The sequence below is a fragment of the Rutilus rutilus genome, assembly GCF_951802725.1.
Source record: "Rutilus rutilus genome assembly, chromosome: 24".
Lineage (NCBI taxonomy): Eukaryota > Metazoa > Chordata > Actinopteri > Cypriniformes > Leuciscidae > Rutilus > Rutilus rutilus.
Window position 1 is genome coordinate 29,324,611 of NC_140228.1, and position 23,407 is coordinate 29,348,017.

The window sequence follows — 23,407 nt, forward strand, 5'->3', positions numbered from 1 at the left end:
TCGAGCAGGACTCAGTGTTTCTCATTGAACCCGAACCTCCATCAGGACGACTCCAGCAGGACTCAGTGTTTCTCAGTGAACCCGAACCTCCATCAGGACGACTCCAGCAGGACTCAGTGTTTCTCAGTGAACCCGAACCTCCATCAGGACGACTCCAGCAGGACTCAGTGTTTCTCAGTGAACCCGAACCTCCATCAGGACGACTCGAGCAGGACTCAGTGTTTCTCAGTGAACTCGAACCTCCATCAGGACGACTCCAGCAGGACTCAGTGTTTCTCAGTGAACCCGAACCTCCATCAGGACGACTCGAGCAGGACTCAGTGTTTCTCAGTGAACTCGAACCTCCATCAGGACGACTCGAGCAGGACTCAGTGTTTCTCAGTGAACCCGAACCTCCATCAGGACGACTCCAGCAGGACTCAGTGTTTCTCAGTGAACCCGAACCTCCATCAGGACGACTCCAGCAGGACTCAGTGTTTCTCAGTGAACCCGAACCTCCATCAGGACGACTCGAGCAGGACTCAGTGTTTCTCAGTGAACCCGAACCTCCATCAGGACGACTCCAGCAGGACTCAGTGTTTCTCAGTGAACCCGAACCTCCATCAGGACGCCTCGAGCAGGACTCAGTGTTTCTCAGTGAACCCAAACCTCCATCAGGACGACTCCAGCAGGACTCAGTGTTTCTCAGTGAACTCGAACCTCCATCAGGACGACTCGAGCAGGACTCAGTGTTTCTCAGTGATACGCTACTCAGTTTGAGGTACATTATATGAGATGATGCAACTGTAATTCCTCACCATCAGCATTAACAAGTGCATGTCCATCAACAAACCGATTATTTTACTTGTACTAATTTACAGAGTATTTTTCTAATACATTGCAGTTAATACGTGGAAACTGTATCAATAACTGTGCATGTATGCATTAGCCGAGCTCTAGAGTGAATGATGTGATGTAACATGAACGTTGGTAAAACAAATATTTCCTCAGAGTAGTGAGAACGACAGACGATCTGCATTAATAGACACAGTTTTAGGTAATCGTGGCCCACAAACTGATCAGCAGAAGTGTTTCAGTAAGACAGTGATAACGTGAGTTAGCCGGTTAGCAGGAGACCTACACAATATAAAACTCAAAACTAAGTATTTTGAACACCATCTTTAAAGAGCAAGCGGTTTGCGAATCCTGCATTGAACTCCGAGATTTGAGAAGCAGTCGTCAGTAAAATAAAGGGAACACAGCAAAAGTTTAGGATTATACTGCTGATTATACTGATTACACTGCTGTGATACCGCGGTAAAGATGAACTTTAACCACTGATTCTCCACATGCTCGTTCTTGGGCAGTGAAAACACTGGCTTTACCTTCACATTATAGAGCACAGCGTCTCCTGGACATGATGCTCTCCAGTCTCCACAGGGATCAGCTGCCGGTTTAAGGTTCGAGTTTTCCCTGGTGTCTGCGCGCAATAAGTGGGCGGGCGATATGCTAATGTTTCGTCTTGACGTCGCAACGAAACGGCTTATGACTCGCTTAAAAAAACAATTAATTTCACTGACTCAGAGTCGACTCTTACTTTTGAAAGACAATAACTTTATATATGGTGCACTTTTAGATTTAAAACTTTGCAGGATGTTTTCATTCACTCAGAGCTGTGTTACACACTACATGAAAGGTCATTTTCAAAAAATCCATAATAAGGGCCCTTTAAAGCAACACACTTTGGAAGCTTGTTTCCGCCACAGAATAAAAATACACAAAAACTGGGAGAATTCAGTCCTTTTTTTTTATTCTGAGTTTATATCTCGCAATTCTATTCTTTTTTTCCCTCGACACAGAATAAAAAAAATTAAAAGGTAATTGCTTTTTATTTCTGACTATTCACAATTTCTGACTTTTCTCCAAACTGAGAGGGGAAAAAAAGACTGAAATGTAAGATAAAACGTTGCAATTATATATTCATCCTGTGGCAGAAACAAGCTTCCAAACACTAAAAGAAAGTGTGTGAGTGAGTGTGTGTGTGTGTGTGTGTGTGTGTTTACTCACAGAGGACGAAGGGTTCCGCACTGTCACGCTGGGTGTTGTGGCTCTGAGAGCTCCACTCAAACCATGATAATATTTGAAGCAAACCTTCGTCTCGGCTGCGAGAAACAGAAACAGAGGAATGAGTGACATGAAGAGACACAATAATCCCGTGTGTAAGAGCTGAGGTGGAAAAACAGCAGAAAATCTCCTCAAACTCTCAAACTCAATGCAGAAATCAGAAGTTGAGTTGGTATTGTAATCCTAATTACACAAATTACCAATCATTGATAATATATTGATTATAATCATAAGTGTTTCTTGAGCATCAACTCATCATATTAGAGTGATTTCTGAAGGATCATGTGACACTGAAGACTGGAGTAATGATGCTGGAAATTCAGCTTTGATCACAGGAATAAATGACACTTTAGGCTACTATATATTCACATAGAAAACAGATGATTTACATAGGAATAATATTTCACTGTTTTTACTGTAATCAAATAAATGCAGCTTTGGTGAGCAGAAGAGACTCTTTCAAAACATGAAACATTTTTCTGACCCCAAACGTTTGAATGCTAGTTTACTATAGAACAAAAAAATGATCATGTTTATACGATATTTCACTAGTATTCCAAGATGCTTCAAAGAATACCATGGTATAACCATGATACAAACACGGCTTAATCATAATACTATCACCATCAAAACAACTATGGAAGTAGCATGGAGTTTGTTGAGGAAAAGTCTGTATGAATATCATTATCATCCTCGGATCCGTGTGAGGAAAGCTGACATCCTGCTAAAGTGGATGTGAAACTCAACAGAATTACATGACGGGTTTCCCAGGGTGCATTTCAACTCAATCTCATTTCTGAAGGCTCCCTGCTGGTGTGTGTGTGTGTGTGTGTGTGTGTGTGTGTGTGTGTGTGTGTGTGTGTGTGTCTGTCTGTGTGCCTATGTGTGTGTGTGTGCCTATGTGTGTGTGTGTGTGTGTGTGTGTGTCTCTGTGTGTGTCTGTCTGTGTGTGTCTCTCTGTGTATGTGTGTGTGTGTGTGTGTGTGTGTGTGTGTGTGTGTGTGTGTGTGTGTGAGTGATTGCCTGTCTGTGTGTGTGTATCTCTCTGATTCTGTCTGTGTGCGTGTGTGTGTGTGTGTGTGTCTCTCTGTGTCTGTGTCTCTCTGTGTCTGTGTGTGTCTCTCTGATTCTGTCTGTGTGTGTGTGTGTGTGTGTGTGTGTGTGTGTGTGTGTGTGTGTGTGTGTGTGTGTGTGTGTGTGTGTGTGTGTGTGTGTGTGTGTGAGTGTCTGTGTCTCTCTGTGTCTGTCAAATAGATTCCCATTCAGTCGACGTCGACTATGTCTGACGTTCTCGACTGAAAGGGAACGTCCTGGTAGCGTATGCAACCCACCGTTCCCTACAGGAGAGAACGGAGGACGTTTTCCCCTCGCCACTACTACTGGACCACCGCTGACTCCGGGGGCCGCTCGGCTCCTCAGCGAAAAAGCAACTGGTCCGTATTTACGCTTCTGAAGAAGACAGGCTCCCTAAGCATGATCCCCATTCAGTCGATGTCGACTACGTCCTCTGTTCCCTCCTTCAGGGAACGGTGGGTTGCATACGCAACCAGGACGTTCACTTCACTGTTCACACACACACAGTTCCATTGCAGGCTATAGGAGTCCCCTGTTGGATAGGTAGACATCGGTCAGAGTTGCAGATCCCCTCTTTGCATGTTTTTTTTTTTTTTTGCATATTTTAAGTTATATTATGAAAGAAAATGTTTCTATGTCATTTTTACACTGACACTTTATTTTTAACAAATAAAGTGTCAGTGCTAAAAGACATTCAGTTAACATAATTACATTTTTCAATACATATAGTCCCCTGTTAGTAATATAGACATGTATGTGTGTGTGTGTGTGTGTGTGTGTGTGTGTGTGTGTGTGTGTGTGTGTGTGTGTGTGTTTGTGTGTAAATGTGTCTGTAAATGTGTGTGTCATGTGCAGAGAGCATGATCCTGGTTCTGATAAACTGTGCTTCTTGATCTAAATACGTCCCTTCTTTAGTTACTACAGCTTCTAAAAGTGGTGTTTTCATGACTGTCCCGCTTCCCTGTTCTCACACACACCTGGCTCGATACACCTGAATAATGCAGAGCCATTTCTTTACAGAATATTTCCATTTACACACACACAGATAATGCAGCTTGACATTAAGTGCCGCACTTTTTTTTTTGGGACATTTAAGGCACATTACTAAAATGTGGTATACAGTAGTGGTGGTATTGTATTATATATAAAAATATCAAGGAAAGATAGCACAAAACAATCCATTTATTTCAAAAACTGGGTAACACTTAACAATAAGGTCCTATTAGTTGACTGGTAAATGCATTTACTAAAAAATAGCAATACATTTCTTTTTTTCTTTTCTTTTTTACAGTATTTGTTAATTATTGTAAATGTTAGTTAATAAAAACAGAACTGTTAATTTTTTTGTTTATATTAGCTCAAGTCCATTTAATTATATTAACAGATACATATTTTTTACATTTCAATATTGTAATTAGTAAATACTAAAATTAACATAAACTAAGATAAACTCTAATTAATAAATTATTTAGAAATTGTAACAAATTACAGTTTTCTGTTCATTGCACCTAACTTGATTATTTAAAAATTGTAATAATAAATATTGAATCCCTTAATTAATGTAGGATCAGCATAAGTATGTTTTAAATAATATTTATTTCATGGCATTTTTTAACAACTAGTATCAAGGCTTTCACTGGTCTGGTATTGATTCGATTGTTTGTTTGTTTTTTCAACTAGTAATTATAGCCATCCTACATTATATTTCATATTTTGTATAAATCTTTTCTTATATTTAATAGATCTAAACCGTAAATTAGGAGGAAGAAAAACATTAGCAAAGCCTCAGGAAGAGAAAAATATGGACGCCCCAATAATTGTGTTAATTATTTTTGAACATGCATAATAGTCCATATTAACTGCAGAAATAAATGCATTATTTTTCCACCTCTATTTTAGATAATTATTTGTGATAAAAGCTTCAAGTAAACCACCAGCAACAAACAAACTGTTCATTTCTTTGGGCTTCATTCATAAAACACAACCAGATCAAAATTTGTGTGAATAGTTACATGTAAATACGTACGTATAACGTTTAATTTAAATGTATCTCATCCACCAGAGATGAATTAAGTTGGATTTATCATGTTATAATTTCTGAATTCAGCAAGGGTATGATGTGATCGATTTATATGATAACTGGATCACACTTTAATTGGGTTACATTTTATTTTAAAGCTGTCATTGTTACAGTGTAATTATGTTTAAGTACTGAGTCAAGCTGCTCAGTGAACCCAAACAAACAGATGAACTAGAGGAAATGACTAGCACTATGAGCACCATTTTCTCTAGTACATTAGACATCGTTGCACCAATTAGATTAAAAAAGGTTAGAGAGAAAACTAAAGCACCATGGTACAACAGTGCTACGCATGTTATCAAGAGAGAAACTCGTAATTTAGAGCGTAAATGGAAACAAACTAATTTAGAGGTCTTTAGAATCGCGTGGAAAGACAGTATGTCACGTTATAAAAAGGCCCTAAAAGCAGCCAGGGCTGAGCATCTCCGCAAACTAATAGAAAATAACCAAAATAATCCAAGGTTTTTATTTAACACCGTGGCTAGACTAACAAATAAACAGACGTTACCTGAGCAAAATATTCCGTTACAGTTTAGTAGTAATGATTTTATGAATTTCTTCACTGAGAAAATAGAAAGCATCAGAAACACAATTGTAAATGTACAATCTTTAATGGTGTCTTATGATTCAGCCTCAATTATCACCCCTCAAGAACAACTACAGCGCTTTACAACTATAAGCTAAATAAACGTATCACTTCATCTAAAACAACAACATGTTTATTAGATCCAATACCCACTAAACTACTGAAAGAAGTGTTACCTGTAGTGGAAGAGCCTCTTCTCAATATTACTAACTCGTCTTTATCTTTAGGTCATGTTCCAAGAATATTCAAGTTGGCAGTTATAAAACCTCTCATTAAGAAACCACAATTAGATCATAATAACCTAGCAAATTATAGACCCATTTCAAATCTTCCATTTATGTCTAAAATACTAGAAAAAGTGGTGTCCGCTCAATTGTGCTCTTTCTTGCAAGAAAATGATATCTATGAAAAATTTCAGTCAGGATTAAGGCCGCATCATAGCACTGAAACTGCGCTCGTTAAAATTACAAATGATTTACTTCTAGCTTCTGACCAAGGCTGTATCTCAATACTAGTTTTACTTGACCTTAGTGCTGCGTTCGACACTATAGATCACAAAATACTCTTAAAGGAACACTTCGACTTTTTGTGACTTTAGCTTATTCACCGTATCCCCCAGAGTTAGATTAGTCCATACATTTCTTTTTCAACTCCGTGCGTGCTTTAAGTCTGTTTGACGCACCCACCGCTAGCCTAGCTTAGCACAAAGACTGGATGTAAATGGCTACAGCTAGCATACTAATCCCAATAAGTGACAAAATAACGCCAACATTTTCCTATTTACATGTTGTGATTTGTATAGTCACAGTGTGTACAAATAACAAGGTAATATGAGACACAGACATTTTTTTAAACGTTTAAATACTGGGAACTATTTTCTCAGAAGGCGAAGCACTGCTACTTGGGCGGAGTGATTAGCGCAGCACCCGAGAAGCGCCGTGGTGAGGAGCAGAGACTGAGAGTTCGCTCAGAGTCGGAGTAATAGAGTCAGCAATTACTAGATAGTAAATGCAAAGTTTACAATCATGGGTGTTCGCTGTATTGTAAAGAGCTGCGACAATAAACAGGGGAATTCCAACCAAAAACGCTGACCTGATGAATCAGTGGCTACTTGCTCTAGATATAGATCCAAACACACCTGTAGACATCATCAAGGACTATCGCGTTTGCTCAGAACATTTCACTGAGGACGACTATTTTGAAAAATTTTAATTTGCCACACGGAGCATGAAACATGTGCTGAAGGATAACGTTACGGCCATCCCATCGATAGTAAAGACAGGACAAAGTGGATCACCTGCAGCTGCGGTAAGTGTTCCGTTATGTTTTTAGATGACTAGCCTACTATTACAGTGCCATTAGCTAACGTTAGATGTAATGTAACCTTCGTGACACTATTACATGAATAGGGTGCTCACTACTATTACAGTTGTTCCCGGGCTCCATGTATCCCCTGTAATGTTAGTATTGTGTTGTCACAAATGCGCTCTATCGCCCCAGTAACAAATAAGCGGCGCTAAAGGTAACTTTCAGGACTGAAGCCTTCAACTTGCTAATGAATTGGAGGGTGGGATGGGCAGTTTTTATTTTTGATAAACAGTGACCTTGTTTGTGAAATAGTAGGCTACTCCCGTTCTGATTCTCCCCTCGACCTCAGTCTGTTCGGCATCTTGTCTATCAGCTTCCAAAGTTTGTAACTCCTCGTCTGTGTATTCTGGTTCAAAACGATATGGTTCATCTTGGTTTGATACCAAATAAAAATCCTCTGACAATTCATCAAAGTCAGCCATGATCACGAATCACGTTCGCTACTAGCTAGTCACGTTGGTTTTGTTGACGGAACGGCGCTTCTCGGGTGCTGCGCTCATCACTCCGCCCAAGTAGCAGTGCTTCGCCTTCTGAGAAAATAGTTCCCAGTATTTAAACGTTTAAAAAATGTCTGTGTCTCATATGACCTTGTTATTTGTACACACTGTGACTATACAAATCACAACATGTAAATAGGAAAATGTTGGCGTTATTTTGTCACTTATTGGGATTAGTATGCTAGCTGTAGCCATTTACATCCAGTCTTTGTGCTAAGCTAGGCTAGCGGTGGGTGCGTCAAACAGACTTAAAGCACGCACAGAAATGAAAAAGGTATGTATGGACTTATCTAACTCTGGGGGATACGGTGAATAAGCTAAAGTCCCAAAAAGTCGAAGTGTTCCTTTAAATCGACTACAAAACTACACTGGTGTTCATGGACAGGCATTAAACTGGTTTAGATCGTACTTATCAGACCGCTACCATTTTGTCTGTTTAAATGGGGAAAAATGATAATGGCGAAGATAACTTCAGTAAACTATGGAGTGCCGCAGGGATCTGTGTTAGGCCCTCTGCTATTCTCAATATATATGCTGCCACTTGGTAATATTATAAGAAAACATGGAATTAATTTCCACTGTTATGCGGATGACACTCAATTATATATTTCATCACGACCAGATGAAAACACTAAATTATCTAAATTGACAGAGTGTGTTAAAGATATAAAATACTGGATGACGTGTAATTTTCTGCTATTAAATTCAGATAAAACGGAGGTATTACTTATTGGTCCTTCCCCACAAAACCTCTTACAATACAACTTTAATTTAGAAGGATGTCCTGTTACTTTATCCACTACAGTAAAAGACCTGGGTGTTATATTAGACCGCAACTTCTCTTTCGAAAATCATATTTCATATGTTACAAGAACAGCCTTTTTCCACCTTAGAAACATTGCTAAGCTACGTAACATGCTATCAGTTTCTGATGCAGAAAAGTTAGTTCATGCATTCATGACCTCGAGACTAGATTACTGTAATGCTTTATTAGCCGGTTGTCCTGCATCCTCAATAAACAAGCTACAGTTAGTCCAAAATGCAGCTGCTAGAGTTCTTACTAGGTCAAGAAAATATGATCATATAACACCAATTCTATCATCTCTACACTGGTTACCTATTAAGTTCCGTATCAATTACAAAGTATTACTAAAGCCCTAAAGGGTTTAGCTCCTGGGTATTTAACGGATCTTCTATCGCCCTACAATCCATCGCGCTCTTTAAGATCACTAAATTCGAGGCTTCTGGTCATTCCTAGGATATCTAAGTCCACTAAAGGAGGGAGGGCGTTTTCACATTTAGCTCCTAAACTCTGGAATGGCCTTCCTGATATTGTTCGAGGCTCAGACTCGCTGTCCCAGTTTAAAACTAGATTAAAGACGCATTTCTTTAGCCAAGCGTTCACATAATACTTACCTTTTATACTACAGTTGAATCGGATCGAATGCATTAATATTATGAACAGCAGCTACGCTAATTATTTCCCATCTGCTTTTCTGTTGTTATCTCGGGACGCTAGTCATAGAGTAAATAGAGTTTGTCAACTCCAGTTTGTATCCAGCCTCTCATGGAGACTTCAGATGCCCAAACACCTGTAAAGAGGCGACTCGACGATGGCGATATGTTATGCCCTAAATTAATACGATTAACTAACTGTATTTTTCTATGTACATTTCTGAAATGCACTTTCTGTAAAGCTGCTTTGAAACAATATGTATTGTGAAAAGCGCTATACAAATAAATTTGAATTGAATTGAATTGAGTAATATTAATAAACTACATGTACTTACTTAGGATTAGGGTTTGGTTGAGGGTTAGTTGCATGTGATTATGCATAATTTACTGTTATTACTATGGCAAGTACATGTAACATATGTAACAAGGACACTGTAAAATAAAGTGTTACCAATAATTGCAATGTGCTTATTGTGTTGATGTGTTAATGCAAAACACTTGTGCTGCTACTGATACAGGTAAGTTAGGACAGGGTTTAAGGATGGGTTAAGGTATTAATAATAAAAGTACTTTGTAAAAAACATGTACATGTATGCACAGAATAAGTGCATTGTATTAAATTATTAATTTAAATGTTTGTAAATAGTAGTTAGACACTTAATATAAACTGCGACCAATAATTTTGTCTTTCACCTCATTCAAACATCATATTAACACTAGATTGATCAGACGGTTCAGACCTAAAGCTTTAGATGGACAGTATTTCCATTTCTATTTATTGAGGAGAGAGGAGACAGACGCTTCAGGAAACTAAAGTAAATGGCAGATGGCGAGGAACTTCAAAAGCTGAAAAGCTGAATCGGGTTGGTTTTGAGATATAGAAAGAGATGCATGGAGCGAGAAATCAGATTTATATAATCACGCTGAAACAGCATGTGTGAGTCGAGGTGAAGACACATTCCCAGATCAAAGCGGAAGACGGAAAAAAGCGCAGAAATATCTGAAATAAAGTGATTTCTGAAGCGGTTTTAATCCTGAAGATGATCAAGTCCATCTTGCATCTGTGGCTGGACTGTAGATTGCATTTATTTGTTGTCTGTTTGACAGAGAAATAAACCCTGAGGCATTCATGAAGGAAAGAGACACACAGTCAGAGCGATACGGGATGAGGGATATTTACCCTCCATAAAGTACAAGCTGGCTTCGATCCTCCACACGATCTGGCCTCTGTGAGAGCCGCTCACGCCACGACTCTTGTAGTCCAGAAAGTTTTCTGACAGAACCTCATCTATAATAGAGGAAAAGAAAGAAAAGGGGGTCAGTAACAGCTTTCTGCTATTATCTGTGTATCCGTTCAGACGTTTAAAGGGGACAAGTCATGAAAATGTGAACTTTTCCCGTGTGTAAGTGCTATAATCGGTGCTTCTACCAACACAGAAAACGTGAAAAGTAAAACCAAGTAACTGTGTTCTGGTGAGTCTTTCTCTGCAAGCATGTTATAAAATAAGCCGATCAGATTTCGCTCTCTTTCTGACGTATGAAGAGGATCTTATTATAATATTACCGGCCCTTAATCTGCACGTTTACACACACCAGCCGACATTTGGTTTCACAAGCGACGACAGAGACCAGTTCTAACGCAATGATAAAGATCCAGCAAAGCCTGAAGCTGTTCTGTGGTTGAGCACAGACGAGCACTGAACACTATTGACCAGAACATGTCACCGCTGTCTTATAAACACCTCAGGAACTGTGGACACTTGTGGAGAAGTTCAACATGATGATGAGATGATCAATGTAACTCCACAACAACTACACAAATGTCTCCACTAACATTCAGAAGCTCTTCCTGAGTCTCTCCGTAAGGCTGCACTCGCTACTGGTTATTCTGGGATTCTGGATGAGTGAGATTGGCCTGTTCTGTTATTGCCGGAGTTTCTGAAGCTTGTGTAAAGACTCCGCCCTCTTCTGAATGGAGGCGGAGCTAAAGCTCATTTGCATTTAAAGGGACACACACATAAACGGCGTGTTTTTGCTCACACCCAAAAAGGGGCAAATTTGACAAGCTATGATAAATTCTGGTATTTTGAGCTGAAATTTCACAGACACATTCTGGGGACACCAGAGATTTATATTACGTCTTGTGAAAAGGGGCAGAATATATCACCATTAAGTTGCATTTTACAGTAGCCTATATTTACAGCTGTTTTAAATTGTATTATAAAACGTTAGTTCCAGTCCTTGATTCTGATTGGTCAATAAACACACATAAAACAGATGAGAGGAATAAAATGGACTAAAATGACTAAGACAACATGTAAACCTATTAAAACTCTAATATACATAAAATCATTATAATACATAGAGTGGTTAAAACATGTGTCATGTGTGACAGTGTCACAAGCAGTGTTTTATTCACGATAAAACACGGATGACCGCTTCACCCAATGTATCACTACACAACACATGTTCTCATTGATATTGTTCATTGAAGCTTATAGAGTCAAGTATTGTGAGAGATAGTAAGCAAGTGTACCTGCATTTACAGTAGATATAGCATTTTCCTTCAGGTCAGTCATATATTCGTAATAAAAAATCTGTTATAATGTTCGCTGTGATATCTTGTCCTTTTAACAGTTAAGGGGTTTTCCCGTTCCCTAGCCATTTATAAGTTCAGTCTTGCTTCTCTGTGTTCACAAGTTTCAGTCCTTTCAATCCAAAAGTCTTCTCTACTGACCGACTCGCTCATAAAGACAGTCTTTGCCGCCATCTAATGGAGAAATAATGTAACGCAACTTCTGTTGCTGTTCATGGTCAGGGACTATTTTTTCCAGCGGAAGGAAGGCTTTTAGTGATTTTACTTCATGAAAGTTGCACTAATACATATTTTTTCGCTTTAATATGTGTATTGTGTGGTAACCATTTTATAAAAGCTATAAAGTACTCGAGGCTAGTGCTGTAACATGAATAAGTCACGACTGACTCCGCTTCGCGTCCAGCCTAACAACACCCTTCAGACTTATTCACCACACAGCACAGCCTCGAGTACCTCATTGCTTACATAACGTTTCACAATATTGGCTGCTGATAAACCCATATAGGTTGACTGTTAATGAAGTATTCTCACCAATAAGGTACATGCCGATCCAGTCTCCGGCGTCCACCTCCTCGGTGACGTCCCAGCTGATGACGATGTCCTCTGATTGGCCGATGCAGAAGAGGGAGGAGCTGACGGTCAGGGTGGACCGGCTCTGCAGGGACACCAGATCCGTGTCACTGGTGGATCGGGGCAGAACCAGCGCTTCAGTGTGAGCCAAGCCGAGCCGAGACCCATCCTTACAGCGGCGCCGGGTCTGAGAGCTCCTCGACGGAGAGGCCATCGACGCCAGGCCCACAAACCGGCTCTGGTACAGGTTCTGCAGAACATCACAGCATAAAACTGGATCTGACTGGGCGGATTCATTATTCATCACTGCTCTTCCTGGGAAAAGTTGAATTGATCGTAAATCAAAATATATGGAAGCTTGTTTCCGACATGGAATAAAAATAAAAAAGAAGGTAATTGCGACCTTTTTTTTAATTCAGAGTATTTTCTCAGAATTTTGAGATATAGGGCCCTATTTTAACGATCTGAAACGCAAGTATCAAGCGCGAAACACAAGTAACTTTGTGGGCGGGTCTCGGGCGCTGTTGCTATTATACCGGCGGGCCGCGGGATAAATGACTCTTGCGCCCGACGCAAATCTAAAATATGTTGGTCTGAAGCAGCTTCATTACTCATAGGTGTGGTTTGGGCGTAACGTGAAATAAACCAATCAGAGCGTCATCTCACATTCCCTTTAAGAGCAGGCGCGCTTGTTCCATGGCGGGTTGCTATTATAACGGCGGATTTGCCAGACGCACGCCAGGAGCGGTTCACAGCCGAGGAGACCGACGCTCTCGTCAGGGCCGTAAAACACAGAGAAGTGACATTGGGGATGGAGAAACACACACAAATTAGCTTCGGTTAAACAGGCGTATAATATTTTGGGTAAATGTGTATGCTAGATTTATGCTTTTATAATAAACTGTCTATCTATTGTAATAATGTATGATTTGCAAAAATGAAAACTGCTGCTTCTGTGTAGATGAGAGAATCAAAGTGTATGAGCGTTGTGCACACGCTACATTATGGCCAAGCATGCGCCCTTAAAATAGCATCTGAATAACATGCGCCACTGACTTTAGACGAGGTTTCTCCTGGTCTGTGGCGGAATTGTTTTCTGAAACTGCAAAATAGCACCAGGGAACGTTTGTGCCGGAACACGCCTCCTCTTTCCGCTGAACCGCCCCCGGGAGCACAAGTTCATTCCCTAATTTACCGACGTGCGTCTGTGGAGGGAAAAGTCTGCTGTGCGTCGGGTGCAAAATAGGAATGATACATGCGTCGCTGTACAAAGTCAATTGCGCTGGGTGCAAGATAGGGCCCCTAAACTCAGAATTGTCCGAATTGTGAGATCTAAAATCGCAGTTTTTAGAAAAATAGTCAGAATAATGATCTGATTTATATACAGTGGCAGAAACAAGCTTCCATAAAAAATGACATTTTATGTATTCGCTATTGCATGGAGAACTGGAGCATGGAGAAATTGTTTGTTTGTTTAGACAACTTTATAAATCTATCTCTCCATTTTAAGATATATGTTAATCAATTTTAGAATATGACAGAAGTGTTTTTGGAAAACTGGAAATAAACTGTTGCATCAAAAAATGTCAAGTCTAAACCAATTCTGAAATAATAATTTAAAAAAAATCTAAAATCTAAAATCTTATCTTGTAATTTCAATGAATTTTTATTAGAGGAATTAAAAAAATCTACAAATCTACATTTTTGGTGAATTTTTGAGGGCAAGAAGTTTATAGTCTATTATTTCTAGTGTAGCGATGTATGAAGCTCCTGATCTGCAGTCATGTGATATCTCTGAGTGAGAAACTGACTGAAATATAAGTTTTTATGTACTAAAAATATTCCCCTGCGCTCTGGTGCTTAAATCCCTTTACTGTCTGAATATGTGCACAGTTTGTCACGTTGCAATAGGTTGCAAGACAAACCGAAGAACGCGTGAAGTTTGGCATGACATGTTTTGACGCACTTTATTTTAATATATATTAATATACTGTATTATCAATGAATACTGTAAGATTTCAGTTGGTTTCTCACACAAAGGCATTGCACTCATATGGTGCTTTGTGTTGTTTTGGAGATTAAATGTAAACTTAAGAGTGTATACTGTAAAAAAAATGGTAACTTGCAATTCTTTCCTTAAAGAGATTTATGTTTTAACTTGATTTAACCCATAAAAGTGAATTTTATTGGTATAAATGAATGTATTTAAGTTAATATTTTTGACTTGAATATAACCGGTTAATTCTCCACTTAAAAAGATAAAGAGAGTAAATTAACTTCTCTAATATTATCATACAGTAACTGGGTGAAATTGGGCTCTTTAAAACTAAACTCCGGTCAACATGTCCTGTAATAGTGTCCAAACTATCCAACATAAGTGTCTTTTTCAAAACAACATTTGCATAGTTTGTGGACATATAGAGATGTGTGAGTGTTGGTCAGAAAGTATGGCACTTTCCAGAAGATGGAAGTGAAACATGCAGCATCAAAAGCAATCCAGTGGAATATGGAATAATATGACTGATGACCGTGGACAGATTATTATCATCCTGTGAGGGTTTTCATAAATCTACAGCGAAGCTTTAACATTGATTTTTATGTGCAACAATGAGAATATGCGCAGCTTTAGGCACAAAACAATCAACCATGTGCTGAAGTACGATATAGGCCACACTCCTGACTTCCACATACAAGCATCACGAAACTCAGATGATATGATGAGTTTTGATGACCTGAGCCGTCGACAACATGGACAACAACATCAACAACATCGACAACAACAACAATATTGACAACATCTGTATCTGCAGGAGATTCACAGTATTCCCTGTTCTGCCCTTAAGGAGGTATTATCAGCAAGGTGTGGTGAAATACACCGAAACAACCAACAAGCCTGCCAAGAACCAGAACACACACACACACACACACACACACACACACACGCACAGACCTTAAAATAGCAATGCCTCTGGGATCTCGTCCACAGTAAACGGAGTGTCACAGAAAGCAAGACTCAAAAACATGCTCAAAACGACACTGCATTTACAGTATCTCTCATTAATCTCTCATTAATCTCTCATTAATCTCTCGTTAATCTCTCATTAATCTCTCATTAATCTCTCATTTATCTCTCATTTATCTCTCATTAATCTCCTCTGGAAGTGTTTCCTACAGGACTGGCAAAGCTTTTCCTTCTCCTGCTGGAGAGATCAGTATCTTCACAGAGCTTCTCAACTAACTTAAGTCATTAAACTGGCTTTACTGAGACTCTGTGAGGATAAACCAGCAGTGAAATCATTTTTATTTCCTTCATCCATGAAGAAATGATCCATTAAAGTCAGGTATGATCTATGAGGTGTAAATTCAATCTGTTAACTTTCACCCCCTTTCTGAGCACCTGAACTGAAATAGTTTTTGTTCATGAAGGCTTTGGAATAGAGAGTATTATTGTCGCTGGTTCCGGAAGTAATTTTTCCATTCATTTCTCCCATAGGGAATCAGACAAAACTGCAAAGGTACGAGACTGTGAACTTAACGGCTTTAGTGAGGGAAGAAACTACAATCCCATGAAGCATTGCAAAATCGAAATTAAAACAATGGATAAATCTAAAACTACTCATTTTAAAATAATCATATATAAAAACAATATATTTGAAGTTCATTGCAAAATATTAATATGTATTCAAACATTTCAGTATTTTAAGAGAGTAGAGGGATCTGCTTGTTCCGACTCTATGATTGGTGGAATTTTCTGTACTGCATCATGGGTAATGTAGTTTTCACCAGAAATTTCACTGTTAAACATTATTATTTAAAAAAATAGGTTGAAATAATGTGGGTTGACGGCTTCAGCAGAAGCAAATCCCATCAATTAACAACCTCGTACGGCTGTTTTTAACGCTTTTTGTTTTTGCTTCTCAAACCCGACTGTTGCGCTCTATATAGACCTTTTTGAAGAAGACACTGAACAGATTATTGCAGAAGTGAAAGTAAAAAAGTTTAGGTTACACGAAAGCAAATTTACTGACCTATCATTTTTTTCCCCGTAAAAAATTATAATATATTTTTCAAAATAATTGCTATAACCAAAGCCACAGCTGTAACCAAGTTTTGATCTAAAGTTGATATTACAAAATTGAGCCGCTACAAGGATTTAATGCAACGTTTCAAATGTAAAGCAATGTCCAGTTTCAAAACGGTCATCACAGGATGCATTTGGGGTGTTTAAGCTTTCGAATTATGCCAATTTTATGATGATTACTAATATATGTGATGGGAGAAAAGGCAATGAGAAGCAGCACTGGGACACTGACAGTTAACAGGCTGTGAAATGAACAAAATCATGCTGTAACCGTCCACAGGCCCACATGAGAGTCAGCGGTGGTGAGGATGATGATGGTGGAGATGAAGAGGAGCGGACGGAGGAAGAGACTGACCTTCACACTACACAGGTGTAGCAGCATTATGATCCCGCAACTCAAAGCACATCAGATCCTGAGGAGAAGGTCAGGAGTTACTGAGACAGCACAGCACAAACCTCTGAAGTTCACAGACTGACCGCTCAAGCGTTCAGAGCCGTGTGTGTGCTTTAGATACAAAGACCAGATGAAGATCGATTCAATATTGTGATATTATGTAATTTACTTTGATATTGTTAATATGTAAAATGCAGGAATGCAATCGAAATCAAGGCTGCATGTGGTGCAAGACATCAGAAAACACATCAATTCGCAAACACAACAATAAACACCCAAAGCATTTTAAAGCAATATTCCAGATTACAGTAATGCAGTAACAATGTGGAAATCACACCATGTTAGAAGAGTGAATCACTCCCTTTTCTGGTGTCTTTTTGTGTTTCATTCAAGTTAATCAGGATATAAACTAGTGTTCAAAGGTTTGCGGTTGGTAAGATTTGTTTTAATGTGTCTGAAAGAGTCTCTCCTGCTCACCAAAGCTGCTTTTATTGGATCAAAAATACAGTGTAATTGTAATGTAAGTGTAATTTATTCCTGTGATCAAAGCTGAATTTTCAGCATCATTACTCCAGTCTTCAGTGTCACATGATCCTTCACAAATCACTCTAATAGGATGATTTGATGCTCAAGAAACATTGATTATCATCAATTATCAAACAGTTAACATTTTTGAGGAAACAGTCATATTTTATTTTTCTTTGATGAATAAAGTTAAAAAGAACAGCATTTATTAGAAATAGAGAGATTATAAATGTCTTCACTGTCACTTTTGATCAATTGCATGCATCTTTGATGAATACAAGTATTCATTTCTTTTCTAGTGTAACTGTCCACAAATTTTCATTAAAAATGTTTAAATGTTTAAGAACAAAATGCTTTATGATCAGTCTAGTTTTATGATTCTTTTATGATTCTTTTTGATACACTTATTTTTTAATTCGTATTTAATTCTGGAATATTCTTTATTCCAAACACCTGTAAGTTAATCAAGTTAAACAACATCAGCATTATTCACGAATCTAGACACATTACAGGAGTAATCTGGCATTGCTCTTTCTCTGCAGGTCCAAATAAAATCATTAATTTAAATAAAATGGAGTATTTCTAACACATTTCTTTAACGTCCTCTATATAACCCCTGGAAACATGACAGAAAAACACTACAGCGTCTGTGATGGATGTTAACAAACTTACTGCAGAACACATTTATGGATTTGTAGAGAAATCATCGATCGCCAAACGCCATGAATTCGATTTTGATATGATGTGAGTCCGAGCAAATGCTCTCAATGTTAACACAAGTGTTTTCTACATGACTTAAGTGAATTACGTCTCGTCTGATGTTCTTCAGTGCTGTAATGATGTGGACAGCATTGATCTTTCTGAGAACACACTCACTGTATGGAGGAGGAATGAAACTAAACTTCACTAATGCTCTTCTGAAACGGATCCCACATGCACTATGAGAGGAAGAGTGTGTGAGGATGGAGACTGTGTGAATAATAACTCGTACTGAAAAATAATTGATGCACACACATTTTTCACTCAAAAATTCACTCAAAAACAATTTTTAAGTATCCATCCATCCATCTTCTTCCGCTTATCCGGGGCCGGGTCGCGGGGGCAGCAGTCTAAGCAGGGATGCCCAGTCTTCCCTCTCCCTAGACACTTCCTCCAGCTCTTCCGAGGGGACACAGAGCCGTTCCCAGGCCAGCCGGGAGACATAGTCCCTCCAGCGTGTCCTAGGTCTTCCCCGGGGTCTCCTCCCGGTGGGACATGCCCGGAACACCTTCCCGGGAAGGCGTCTAGGAGGCATCCGGAAAAGATGCCCGAGCCACCTCAGCTGGCCCCTCTCGATGTGGAGGAGCAGCGGCTCTACTCTGAGCTCCTCCCGAGTGACCGAGCTTCTCACCCTATCTCTAAGGGATCGCCCAGCCACCCTGCGGAGAAAGCTCATTTCGGCCGCCTGTATCCGGGATCTTGTCCTTTCGGTCATGACCCACAGCTCATGACCATAGGTGAGAGTAGGAACGCAGATTGACCGGTAAATCGAGAGCTTCGCCTTGCGGATCAGCTCTTTCTTCACCACGACAGACCGGTACATCGACCGCATTACTGCAGAAGTTGCACCGATCCTTCTGTCAATCTCCCGTTCCATCCTTCCCTCACTCGTGAACAAGACCCCAAGATACTTGAGCTCCTCCACTTGAGGCAGGAACTCTCCACCAACCTGAAGCGGGCAAACCACCCTTTTCCGACTGAGAACCATGGCCTCGGATTTGGAGGCGCTGATTCTCATCCCAGCCGCTTCACACTCGGCTGCAAACCGTCCCAGTGCATGCTGAAGGTCCTGGTCTGATGGGGCCAGCACGACAACATCATCCGCAAAGAGCAGAGATGAAATCGTGTGGTCCCCAAACCTGACAGCCTCCGGCCCCTGGCTGCGCCTAGAAATTCTGTCCATAAAAATTATGAACAGAACCGGCGACAAAGGGCAGCCCTGCCGGAGTCCAACATGCACCGGGAACAAGTCTGACTTACTGCCGGCAATGCGAACCAAGCTCCTGCTCCGGACCAGACAGCCCTTAGCAAAGGGCCCCGAACCCCATACTCCCAGCGCCCCATCCACAAGATGCCACGAGGGACATAGTCGAATGCTTTCTCCAAATCCACAAAGCACATGTGGATTGGTTGGGCAAACTCCCATGAACCCTCCAGCACCCTGTAGAGGGTATAGAGCTGGTCCAGTGTTCCACGACCGGGACGAAAACCACACTGTTCCTCCTGAATCCGAGGTTCTACTATCGGCCGTATTCTCCTCTCCAGTACCCTGGCATAGACTTTCCCGGGGAGGCTGAGAAGTGTGATCCCCCTATAGTTGGAGCACACCCTCCGGTCCCCCTTCTTAAAAAGAGGGACCACCACCCCGGTCTGCCAGTCCAAAGGTACTGTCCCCGACCGCCACACGATGTTGCAGAGGCGTGTTAGCCAAGACAGCCCCACAACATCCAGAGACTTGAGGTACTCGGGGCGGATCTCATCCACCCCCGGTGCCTTGCCACCGAGGAGTTTCTTGACTACCTCGGGGACTTCAGCCCGGGTGATGGACGAGTCCGCCTCCGAGCCCTCAGCCTCTGCTTCCTCAATGGAAGACGTGACGGCGGGATTGAGGAGATCCTCGAAGTATTCCTTCCACCGTCCGATGACATCCCCAGTTGAGGTCAACAACTGCCCACCTCCACTGTAAACAGCGTTGGTAGGGCACTGCTTCCCCCTCCTGAGGCACCGGACGGTTTGCCAGAATCTCTTCGAGGCCGAACGATAGTCCTTCTCCATGGCCTCACCGAACTCCTCCCAAGTCCGATTTTTTGCCTCCACAACCACCCGGGCTGCAGTCCGCTTGGCCTGTCGGTACCCGTCAGCTGCCTCAGGAGTCCCACAAGCCAGCCAGGCCCGATAGGACTCCTTCTTCAGCTTGACGGCATCCCTTACTTCCGGTGTCTACCACCGGGTTCGGGGATTGCCACCTTAACAGGCACCGGAGACCTTACGGCCACAGCTCCGAGTGGCCGCGTTGACAATGGAGGTGGAGAATATGGTCCACTCGGACTCAATATCTCCAGACTCCCTCGGGATCTGGTGGAAGCTCTGCCGGAGGTGGAAGTTGAAGATCTCTCTGACAGGGGATTCGGCCAAACGTTCCCAACAGACCCTCACAGTACGTTTGGGTCTGCCGAGTCTGTCCAGCTTCCTCCCCCGCCATCGGATCCAACTCACCACCAAGTGGTGATCAGTTGACAGCTCCACCCCTCTCTTCACCCGAGTGTCCAAGACATACGGCCGGAGGTCAGATGAAACAACCACAAAGTCAATCATCGACCTCCGGCCTAGGGTGTCCTGGTGCCATGTGCACTGATGGACACCCTTATGCTTGAACATGGTGTTCGTTATGGACAAGCCGTAACTAGCACAGAAGTCCAATAACAGAACACCACTCGGGTTCAGATCAGGGGGGCCATTCCTCCCAATCACGCGGGAGTTTCCAATTCCTGCCCACGTGGACATTGAAGTCCCCCAGTAGAACGACAGAGTCCTATCCCCGACCCGAAGGCGCAGGGAAGCGTCACTCTCGTTCACCGGGGTGAACTCCAACACATGGCGGCTGATCTGGGGGGCTATAAGCAAACCCACACTAGCCCGCCGCCTCTCACCATGGGCAACTCCAGAGTGGTGAAGAGTCCATCCTCTCTCAAGGAGTGTGGTTCCAGAGCCCAAGCCGTGCGTGGAGGTGATCCCAGCTATCTCTAGACGGAATCTCTGAACCTCACGCACAATCTCAGGCTCCTTCCCCGCCAGATAGGTGACGTTCCATGACCCTAGAGCTAGATTCCGTGTCCAGGGATCGGGTTGTCGAGGCCCCCGCCTTCGACTGCTGCCCGATCCACTAAGCACTGGCCCCTTACGGTCCCTCCTGCAGGTGGTGGGCCCACGGGAGGGCTCATTTTTAAGTAGAAAAACTGAAATAGTATTTTCTTCAATTTTATTTGCAGTTTGTAAAAAAAATACACATTTATATTACTTTAAACTTGATATTTTTTAGCAGCAAACTTTTACTTGTTCCAGTAACATTTTCTTTTTACCTCTCTATATCATTCAGTCATATGTGAGCTGGACTTGTTACATGTTCCCTGTTTGTTTGGACTTTTATTATATATTTCTAGTTTCCTGTTTCCTGTGTCTAGTTTTGTAGTCCTTTTGTTTTATTCCAGTCAAGCCCTGCATCCCAATGTACATCCTATCCAGTGTGTCCCATAAAGTCCCCGGATGGTCAACTATTCCAGGTGGATTTTTGAAGTGTGGATCTGTGCTCATATTACCATGATCCTTTGCGCTTTGGAGGAAGATTCAGTTTAGAACTACAAACACGATTAAAGTGTTTAAAAACTACAAAACATGGCGGACGTGTGAGACCGACGGTGATAGGTTTAGATAAAGTTTTGAGTAGGGATGTTAACCGATGACCGTTTGACCGATGGTTGACCGTATCAAAGTTAACTGATCAAAGTTGTCGGTAGTCGGTAAAAAAAATAAAAAGTGATCTCTAAATTAGGCTATTATAGACAGTGGACTAAACGCTACTACAGTTAGCCATCTCATTCCAAGATCTTTTTGTGTGAAGTGAACAAACCCCTCACACTCAATTTTTCATAACTCGCCTGTTTGTACTTAATAAACCAATAAAAACATTTGGCGCGAGGTCACAGCGTTTGGATTCGCGCGCTCACAAGGTTTGCGAAAAGTAAAGGCTACAGGCTAAAACACTCGAGGTTAGAGCCAGGGCAGACGACAGGATGAAGCGTGCAAAGAAAAGTAGTGTGTGGGACAAACCATTTAGAAACTAAGGAGCCATTTGTCCTCCGATTACATACAAGCTCCTCGGCGCCGCGTTTGCGGGACTCATGTTTCGCACTGTAGGGGATTTTAAAAAAGTGACGTGAGTGGAGGGGCGGCGCCGGGACAGTGTGTGTGTTAGCGGGAGGCAGAGCGGCAGAGAGATGCGACAGAGGTGCGAAATTGCAGGCGCGGCTCGAAATGGCTGTTATTTCAAATAGCGTAGCATATTTTAAACTAATCGGTTAACCGGTTTCAACTGGCTAATGAGGCTCGGTGGTCGGTCAAGACATTTTTTTGTTTTCGCCATCCCTAGTTTTGAGTGACTAATAGTCAAAGTTTAACCTGATAAAAAATATTTATTTAATGTTATCCGTGTTATATTTGGCCCCCGACTGAGCCTGGGTTCTCCCAAGGTTTTCTCCATTAGGTCACCTGATGGAGTTTTTCGGTTCCTTGCCACTGTTGCCTTTGGCTTGCTCAGTTGGGGATATTTGGGGATATTTAATTTAATTAATCAATCAACAATACTATTGATCAGCATTACCAAACGTTGACGTTTTCCACTAGAAACAAACATTGATGTATTATTTTAATTTAATACTGTGAAGCTGCTTTGATTCAATCTGTATTGTGAAAAGCGCTATATAAATAAACTTGACTTGACTTGACGACTTATATTTCATCTGCAATAACAATGTGGACTTTTATAGAGATCCGTTTGGCCATTAACTTTTAATATGCATCATTATAATATGAGGAGAGTCTCTGCATGAAAGAGATCAACGTGATTCTGCATTTCGATACAGTAGGAATTTAAATAAAAAGAAATGTGGAGGATTTTATCTTTGACAAGATGATTGACAGGTTAGTTTACTGTGTCAGGATGATTGACAGGTCAGTTTACTGTGTCAGGATACGTCAGAGAGCAACCGTTAAAGACACTATTGTATGATGGGTTAGTTTGTCCCGAAGCTTGTCTACTCTTCTGCTATACACTCATTTACTTTTTCTTCGCAAGAAGAATTCACACTTTTAGGGCGTAGTATAAGCAGGCGAACTGGGACAGAGCAAAGGGGAACCAATGAAACAGAAGAACCCAAGGGACTACTAAACACTGGAAACTAGAAATACAACATGAACAAACAAACAGGGAACACGAAGATATATATGGAAGCTTATTTCCACAACGTAAAATAAAAAAAGCTA

General features: G+C 41.1%; 1 protein-coding gene across 1 annotated transcript in view; it reads right to left on the reverse strand.

The window, feature by feature from the left end:
• The window catches only part of hecw1a (HECT, C2 and WW domain containing E3 ubiquitin protein ligase 1a), a 99,322-nt gene that overhangs the window by 66,945 nt on the left and 8,970 nt on the right, over positions 1-23,407 (reverse strand). Inside the window, exons 2-5 of the mRNA XM_084398203.1 lie at positions 16,766-16,823; positions 12,291-12,579; positions 10,344-10,451; positions 2,047-2,141 (exon numbers count right to left, since the gene is read on the reverse strand). Of these exons, the coding sequence (XP_084254329.1) occupies positions 2,047-2,141; positions 10,344-10,451; positions 12,291-12,579; positions 16,766-16,792 (519 nt within the window). The 5' untranslated portion in view covers positions 16,793-16,823. The remainder of the gene's footprint in view (positions 1-2,046; positions 2,142-10,343; positions 10,452-12,290; positions 12,580-16,765; positions 16,824-23,407) is intronic.